The following is a 9,453-nucleotide window of genomic DNA, read 5'->3' on the forward strand; positions in this document are numbered from 1 at the left end:
TTATTGTTATCCACACAGTCAAAGGCTTTTGCATAGTCAATGAAGCAGAAGTAGATGTTTTTCTGGAAGTCTCTTGCTTTCTCTATGATCTGTCTGTTGACTGTGAATGATACTAGAGGAATGCATTGAGGTCAGATTGTAGAAGCTCTTGAAAGCTAGACCAAAGATGTGGTGACAAATAACTACTGATGAGCTGTCCAAACTAGAGCAGAGGAAGCCTTATGGAGGTTAGTTAGGTGAATGAAGGACCAGAACTAGGCTGCCATGAGAATGGAAAACAGAATTTGAATCAAGTGAGATTCTGAAAGAAGAGTGACGAGGAATTTCCAACTGGTTGGCCATGGTGTGGGGGATGGGATGAATCAAAAGAAATAGGAATGAATGAAAATTAAAGTATAAATTATCAGGAGCTTAGAGATGATAATAGAGATCAGGAGGAAAAACTAGGTAGTTTGTGGGTTTGGTTTTTTTTTAAGTTATACATGTTAAATTTGAGGTGAGGTGTCATTAATCCATAATAAAACAATAAAAGTTATAATAGAGACCCATATACTATATACAACTACTCTAGAATTTTATAATATAAAATAACTATATGAAACTATTTTATTATTTAATTTCTGATTTGTAGCACTTCTAAAACACTTTAGTCTAAAATTTTCCCACACATGTAACAATTTATGCCATATATTTCTATTTTTGTATGTTTGACTGTAATCATCTGTTCAGCTCTTTGTTTATCTAATTGGTTTAAAGTTTTACTAACTTTCCACACTTTTTCAGAGTGCTACATGTAGTTTTGGCACAGCATATTGAATAAAAGAGTAATCAATACTAGGAAATTTTTATTTTAAACTTTCTTAGCTACCTTATTTGCTGACAACATTTGAAAGAAATTATCATCATTGTTATATCACTTGATTATTGGAGTCATTCTCTCTGGCTTTTATTATTATGTGACAGTCATGATTCAAAGGGATCGGTACTGTTCATGGCCGAAATTTAGAATGTTCTACTGATCTGATAACTATTTCAGTATTTCTGTAGTTCTCCAATCATATGCATACATATGCTTATATAGGCTTTTTTCTTTTCAGAAGTAGAAACTAAAAGATCTAGAAAGTAAGCTACTAAGTAAGGTTAGTGCTGCTAAATGGGATTTTGTAAACTGCTGCTTACTGTGGGAAAAGCTGAGAGATTTTAGAACATGAAAAAGGCAAATGCAGTGGTGTTTTAAAAAGAAATATACTTAATGTATTAATATAATAAAGTGGATAGACCTGCACAAACTGCTTTTCCAAAGTTAAAATATGAATACCCAACTAATAGCTTGGTTCATTACAAAGATCAGTCTTCCTTAGTAAAATGAGGCATTTAAACATCTTTATTCTTGTAGTATGTAGTAAGCTTTCATCTTTAAAGATATTGGGCTAAAATATTTTTTCACTTAAATGAAAATTAATATCCTAACTAATTCTAAGATTTACTGGACAAGAAAATAAAACCTGAAGAATTATTGATGTTAAACTATAAATCTGCTATGAAACACCTGTCTTCGTATTTCCTGTTACCAGAAAACTGTTTGGAGAAAATTGGCAATTTGGAAAGATTTTTTTCTCCACATAAACGTTTTCCATCATACATATAACACTGTGTACTCTTTAGTAGCTCTGCAGGCTTGGTTCATTGGATAGGAACTTGATGGTGAAATTTTAAGTTGTATAGGAAATGTTAGATACAAATTTGATGTAATACAAATATTATAAATACCTCTTCAAAAAAAGAAAAGTCAGAAATTACCACATCCTAATAATACCAAATAGTTAATAGCATGTTCTTTCAAATATGTTGAGTGTGTTACTTTTTCTAGACTTTGTTATTTTTCATTATTATGGTAGAAAGTATTATCCATCACTTTTTAAAAATAAGTGACAGCTTATTTCTCTTGTGCTGCTTTCAAATAGTCAAACTGTCAGCCTGTATGTACGTTTCATATTCCTGTAGAGAATATGAAGATTCTTGCTTTGTTCTTAAAATTAGAACTTTGGGGTTGGAAAGGATCTTTGAGGTCATTTAATCAACATCATTTGATTCACAGATAAAAAGATAAACTCCACTAAATGCCTTGTTCATTGTCAAGGGATTTATGACACAGATCTTTAAACTTCTACCCTCCTAGTATATATCTTTTTCTTAAACCGTGTTATTTTTTAGAGACTTCTTCTTGGGGGAGGGGATTGGAACATCACAGATAAACAGTCACTAGCAGCTAGAAACTTAAAAGTGACCTAAGTGAAGATAGAGAAAAACAAATTACTGCTTCTGAGCTCACCTTGACTTGGAAGAAACATGCTTACTTCTGATTTCTTAGACATGCTCAACAATTAGGTTTCAAATAAACTATTTGTAATATAAGAAAATGCTAAATGTAGGCTTTTTTCCAAAAATGGCGTTATACTGTTAAATTCTGTGGAAATCTATTGGAAGTCACAACTACAAAAAATAAAGCCACAAAAATTGTTTTTTGCTATTACTTAAACATATTATTAAACATATTCCATCTTAGGCTCTCACTGTTGTACTTCAGTAAGCTTTGTACCAACCGCGATGTTCTGTGTACGGTGTTGGGGTCTTGGTTTGGGATTGTCTATAATGTGACTCCTCATGACTGAGTTCTCTAAACAACATGCTTCCTTGTCTGAGAGGGTTTCTTTGAAATTTTTGTATAGCAAACAGTGTTATAACAAGGTTTATATGAACTTTACTGGCTTCATCACTTTAAATCCAGATACTCAGTTACCATGCTTCAGCTTACTCAGGGAATACATGCATGGATGTCTATTCCTGCTTTCTGTGAATGCCCCTTTGCATAAAACTTAATTGTTATGGTAAAGACAGACATTTTATTCCTAGGTTATGTGCTAGTCATATTTATTTCAGAACCATGCTTCCTGAGATTAGTCCCATGATTCAGGAAATCATGAAATAATTCAGATCAACAAGTGTGCCAATTCAGCATTTTCTAGTAAATAAAGTTTCATCATCTCTATGGCCCAGTTATACCTTCAGCACTTAAAAAAAAAAGCCCTCCCATCTAGATGGCATTTGTATTGTAGAATATTTGAAGTCACTACTACAGAATTTGCTACAAGAGGGTCTATTTAATTGGTTCCACAAAAAATGTCAGCATTCAAAATCTTGTCGTGAAATGTGGACCTGGAACCACTAGGAGGGGGCATAGCGCTGAGTTCTGGCACTGACTTGCCCTTGTCATGACTTTGCCTTGCTCATGCCAAGCAGTTCTTCAGCTGCTTTCACTTAAAGCACAGAGTGCCAGTTCATATGAAGTAGAGGGGAGAGAATTTGACTACCAGCTGCACTGAGTTCTGTTACATATGGTTATTTCAGATTCTAAACCTCTTGCTAAAAGAACGTGAATGTGATGTTATGATTTTATAGATAAAAGCAGTTTTTTTGATGAAATGAGTGGGATTCTTCTGATTAATATGTCATTATTGCTTCAGCAAATGAACCTACCCAGTAAGTTGCTAAAGATTCCCAGGGTTCATTGATGCTTAAAGCTCCTTCAGTTATCAGGATTTAAATAAAAGTCTGTAATACAGTTCATTGTGTTGACAGGCAGGCTAGTGATTAAAAGTGTAGGTTATAATAAAGCATTTCTGTAAACTGAAGGTGTTCAGCAGTTGATTTGCAGATGGTTCATTTATTCATTCATATATTTAGCAAATATGAGTCTATAAGTGTCTTTTATGTGTTAGGCATTGTTGGAAGAGTTGAGGATACAATAGAGACAGAACCTTGCTCTTGTAGAATTTCGCAAAGGTGGACAGTGCACATGTTAACAATTATGTGATGTCATATAGTGATAACTGCTAAGAAGAAAAATAAAGCTGTGTAAGAGGACAGAAGGAAGGAAGCTGTGGGCTTCCCTGGTGGCTCAGATGGTAAAGCATCTGCCTGCAATCCTGGAGACCCAGGTTCGATCCCTGGGTCGGGAAGATACCCTGGAGAAGGAATGGCAACCCACTCCAGTACTCTTGCTTGGAAAATCCTATGAACAGAGGAGCCTGGTAGGCTACTGTCCATGGGGTCACAAAGAGTCGGACATGACTGAACGACTTAAAGAGGACAGAATGGCAAGGGTGTGTATGGGGGTGGGAGGCAGGTCCCATTTCAAATAGGACGGTAAAAGAAGGACTCTGATAATTTGATATTAGAGCAGAAGGCTGAAGGAGAGACCTAGCCAGGTGATTCTCTGAGGGATGGGTATATTAGGCAGTGGGAAGGATGCTTCAGAAGCCCTGGAGATGACCCTGTTGGTTTATTCAAGGAGCAGTGAAGAGAGGGTAGGATTGGAACAAAGTGTAAGTGAAGAATGGCAGGTGAGACAAGAAAAGCTAGTGAACCAGTTTTATAGGGTCCTGGAGGCCAAGAGCTACAACTGAGGACTTCATATCTTATTCAGAGTGAGATAAAAAGCTATTGGGAGGTTTTTTGGCTTCTTTGTGAACAGATAGTAGAAGTAGGGAACCCAGCTAGGAGGATATTGGAATAGACCAGGAAGAGGATGGTGGTATTGGATCTAGGGTGTTGGAGTAGATGTGAGAAGTGATAGATATATTTTGATGGTAGAGCCAACAGGATCTTTTGACATTAAATATTATGGAGGATATTCAAGGATGACTCCAAGATTTCTTGCCAAAACAATTGGAAGGGGCTTCCCTGGTAGCTCAGTGGTAAAGAATCTGCCACTGCAGGAGATACGGGTCCAATCCCACATGCCTTGGAACAACTTAACCTATGCACCACAATTACTGAGCCTGTGCTCCAGAGCCTGGGGTCTGCAGCCTCTGAACCCATGTGCTACAAGTACTGAAACCCACACACCCTAGAGCTTGTGCTCCACAATGAGAAAAGCCACTGCAACGAGAAGCTCTTGTATCACAACTGGAGAGTATCCCCCCATCACTGCATCTCGAGAAGTTCTGCGTAGAACAAAGACCCAGCATAGCCGAAATAAAGTACATAAAATTATTTTTAAAAAATTGGAAGGTTGGAAGAGTCAAATGTATGTTCAAGATTGATAAGAGAATGACCACATTTGGGTGAAGCACCTCAAGAGCTGTGTTCCGGAAGTGTTGCATTTCAGATTTCTGTTAGTCACTAAGTAGAGATGGTGTACAGGCAGTGAGATAAATCAGTCTGGAATTTACGCTGTGGTCAGAGCTTAAAATATAAATTTGGGGATTTAGGATATACAACTAGATGGAATCATCTAAGGACTATATTTGGCGAAGGAAATGGCAAACCTGCTCCATTTTTCTTGCCTGGAGAATCCCATGGACAGAGGAGCCTGGCAGGCTACCGTCCATGGAGATGCACAGAGTTGGACAGCACTGGGTGACTTAGTACAGCATAAGGAGTATCTTAGAGAAGAGGTCCCAGCCTGAAATTTGGGCACTCCAAAATTCAGAGGTTGAGAAGATGAGGAAGATCCAGCAAAGAAGGTGGAGAAGGAACAGCCAATAAAGCAGGAGAGCCTGAAGTAGTTTCAGCTTTGTATGTATTTTCCTTCTAAATCTGCTAAGCTAATTTCTGAATCTAAAACGAGACTCTTAATTGAGATGGCATTATTTATATATATGAGACACTTCCAAGAGCAAAATGGTCAAGAACAGAAACATTGCTATTCTTTCTTCCTCACTCCCTTTCCCATCTGCAAACTATCCTCTAAATGGTTTTTAATTGTTTTCTATCATAAAAGTTACATGAGGAATTGAGGTTAGTTAGACATAAAACATGCCCTCAAGAGGCAGATAAAAAGTGTACACAAATAAATATAATCTCAGACTTCCCTCAAGGAACTGGTGTGCTTCTTATGCTAAAGAGAATTGAGTAAGTTTTTATGTAGCCTTTTTGGCTTTTTGCTACCAAGAAACTTAGGGAGAAATTTGATGCTCAGTCTATATTGATTATGTTAAAAATTGAGGTTGATATACTTACATTCTGCTTTCTTTGTTCTCAATTTCTACTTTTATTTGAGTTATCTCATGATAACACAGGCTTCCCAGGTGGCGCTAGTGATAAAGAATCTGTGCAGGAGACCAAGGGATATAGGTTTGATTCCTGGGTTGGGAAGACCCCCTGGAGCAGGAATTGGCAACCCACTCCAGTATTCTTGCCTGGAGAATCCCATGGGTTACAATCCATGGGGTCGCAGAGAGTCAAACATGAGTGAGTGACTAAATCACAGTAAGCACATGATTATAAGCTGTCTCAAATCCCCTTGGAATGAGTAGTGATATTAAGAAAGAAAGAAGTGTCTGGGCTATGAAAGTTCAAAAGACAAATAAATTACTTTCTTTGTCATCATTCTGCCATGAAAAATTTTCCTGTCAAATTTCTTAACTTTCATTTAAGTTATATCTGTTACATATGAATGTTTTAGGAAGAAGCTAGCTGAAGCGTATGTGTGTGCTCAGTCACGTCCGACTTTTTGCAACCCTTTGGACTATTGCCCACAAGGCCCCTTTGTCCATGGGATTTTTCAGACAAGAATACTATAGTGCGTTGCCATTTCCTCCTCCAGGGGGTCTTCCCCACCCAGGGATCAAACCTGCATCTCCTTTGTCTTTCGCATTGCAGGCAGATTCTTTACGTGATGAGCCATTGAGGAAACCTCCGCTGAAGCATATTCACAAGTACACACATTTTTAACCTTTAAATATTCCACATCATCCTAGAGTCTCTCACTGCCTTATTTTAAACCAACTCTGTTGCTCTCTGTGAAAAGAAAACTGGGATGAGGGAAGAAATTAGTTTTGAGACAGAACGATTTTAGAATTGTAATTCTACTATTACGATATCATTTAGAAACCTGTAAATTCTGATGGTTGTTACCATAGTAGTTCTAGTCTTACCAAAGTGTGAGCTATAAGATCTGTAAAGCTAAATTTTTCAGTCTGTAAGCTTATATGTCCTCAATTGGTCTCAACTCTGGTGTGTGGCCTGGAGAAGGAAATGGCAACCCACTCCAGTATTCTTGCCTGGAGAATCCCATGGACAGAGGAGCCTGGTGGGCTATAGCCCATGGGGTCACAAGAGTTGGACATGACTGGAGCAACTGAGCACACACACACTGGTGTGTCAATCAGATTGTGCTAGTTTTGTGGTGATAACAAATAGTCCTCAAATTTCAGTGCCTTATGACAATAAATAGGTGCATTTCTCCTTCATGTTAATATGCATGGAGCTGCATGTTGGCTGTTGCCCCGTCTCACTTGTTTCTCATCCTGAATCCAGGCTGAAGGATCAACCTCCATCTGGGGCACACTATTCTCCTAGCAGAGGGGAGATGGCAACAGCAGAATCACAGAGAGGCCCTTCAGGCTTCTCGATGGAAGCCACTACTTCCACTCACTTTTCTTTGGCCAAGTCTGATGTCAGTGGGAATGGGTAAATAGAATCACATTGCAAGGAGGGACAGTGAATAACTGGGGCAGAAACATATTCTACCATTGTGGAAGGTGGTATAGCTTGATTATGATATTATTAAGGAACCATTATGATGAATCTGAGGACATTTTAATCTTGGAAGCCTCATAGTAGAAGTTTGATTTAAACAAATGTTAAAACAAATAATAAAAATAATAGCTTTAGCCCCCTTTCTAGAAATTTATAATTGCTAGCTATGTATTAAGTAAAATTTTCTTGACAAAGATATTTTAGTTAGAGGTTTCTAAACCCAGGTTGAGTGACAGTTGACATGCTACGTACTAAACTGTTTTTCAGTGAGAAGCATTTCGGATGAAGATGACAATGAATACAACCTGAATGACAGCTTTATAGATGATGAGGAAGAAGAATACGAGCCAACAGACGAAGATTCCGACTGGGAACCAGAAAAGGGAGACCTAGAGAAGGAAGACATGGAAGGGCTTTTGAAAGAAGCAAAAAAAATTATGAAAAGAAAAAAGTGACTCCTCTGCAGTCATATATGGCTCATATTTACTGTTTCTTTATGGAAAAATAATTCAGGAAGCACTTAAGGGATAATTGTTTTTCTGGGGGGGGTTACGACTTTACTATTGACTCTTCACAAATGAAACATTGAATGTCACCCTTCAGTGTAGTGGATGAAATTTGTTTTGTTGCTTTGCTTTTTCTATGTTATTTCAAACATCTGGAAATAATAAGCAGACAGTTAAAAAGAAATGATATTTTTCATGTACTTTATAATAAAAAGTAAACATCATAGGTTGCAAAACAAAAGGTCTTTTTTTCTTTTTTCCAAAGATTCTGTCTTTAGGTAGAATACTATGCAGTTATAACCAGGCAAATTATGTAACTGGTGGGAAACATGTTTCTTTCATTCCTATTGAAGTAATTCTTAAAGCAGAACCAGACTTTAAAAAAAATACCAGCCATCATATAATGGCTATTATTTTTTCTAATGTTAGATGTGAGCTTTGCAATTTCGTTGACTACTTTCATTCTTTGAAACTTGGGGAAATTAGTACAAAATGGATACTGAAAATAGATTCAACTAGACTATAGCAATGTCCACCATGCAGGGAATGCTATTTTATGTCCCGAGTCTAATTTACTGTATGTCTGAGTTTAAAAGTAGAAAACCTGAAAGAATTTGACCATTTCTTTTTCAAACAAGTCCTGCCTGATGCTTTTAACTCTCAATATGCTATTCTTAAGAATATAGAAATTATTTTTAACCATAATTTTCTCAAATTATATTAGTTCTTTTATCCTCAGAAGAGAGTAGCAAGTTGTCTGCCAGCATTCAAGATTCTGGCCTTTTGTTTCAAGAAGAAACCCCTTCTCCAGTTTTATGTAGTATAATATTTCTGCATCTCTGTTCTTAAACTCCTTTAGGCTATGTAATACTCTTCATTTTACATGACTTAGAATCTTTGAAATATAGTTTAGAATCTTTAATTTGGGTTTGTACAAACAGCAGTAAATATAGTTTTGAAATTGTAAATCATAAACCAAAAGTTTCCTCGTTAAGCACTAATATTTTATATTCTAAGAGGACCTAAAAATGTATATCTTAAAAGAGCAGGACAGACTTGTAATTGTTTTCTTAGTGTTTTTGTTTTCAAATAATTGCATAATATTAAAATTTACTTATGTTACAGCAAGGAAAAGATAAATATTTTTATTATCTTTTATTCTAATTTTTCTCTCTGTTGTTATTTAGAAACTAATTTTCTCTTCTAATGTCCCTTTAGTCTTCAGGGCTTGACAAATCTGTGAAAAAAATTCTTTGAACTTACTTTTACTTTCACTTTGCACAAACTTAATCCTTAAAGTGTTTTTTGGTCCATTCATAGATATATCCCAAAAGAATTAAAAACATGTGTCCACATGAAAACTTGTACATAGTGTCCATAGAAACATCATTTGTAACAGTCA

General features: G+C 36.5%; 1 protein-coding gene across 3 annotated transcripts in view; it reads left to right on the forward strand.

The window, feature by feature from the left end:
* The window catches only part of APLF (aprataxin and PNKP like factor), a 98,716-nt gene extending 89,501 nt beyond the window's left edge, over positions 1–9,215 (forward strand). For 2 of the 3 annotated variants that reach the window (XM_018055441.1, XM_018055442.1), the window contains exon 9: positions 7,813–9,215. In XM_018055441.1, the coding sequence (XP_017910930.1) occupies positions 7,813–8,000 (188 nt within the window). In that variant the 3' untranslated portion in view covers positions 8,001–9,215. The remainder of the gene's footprint in view (positions 1–7,812) is intronic. The other variant, XM_018055443.1, reaches the window with a different exon arrangement.

The sequence above is a fragment of the Capra hircus genome, chromosome 11 (genome assembly GCF_001704415.2).
Source record: "Capra hircus breed San Clemente chromosome 11, ASM170441v1, whole genome shotgun sequence".
In the NCBI taxonomy this organism is placed as follows: Eukaryota; Metazoa; Chordata; class Mammalia; order Artiodactyla; family Bovidae; genus Capra; species Capra hircus.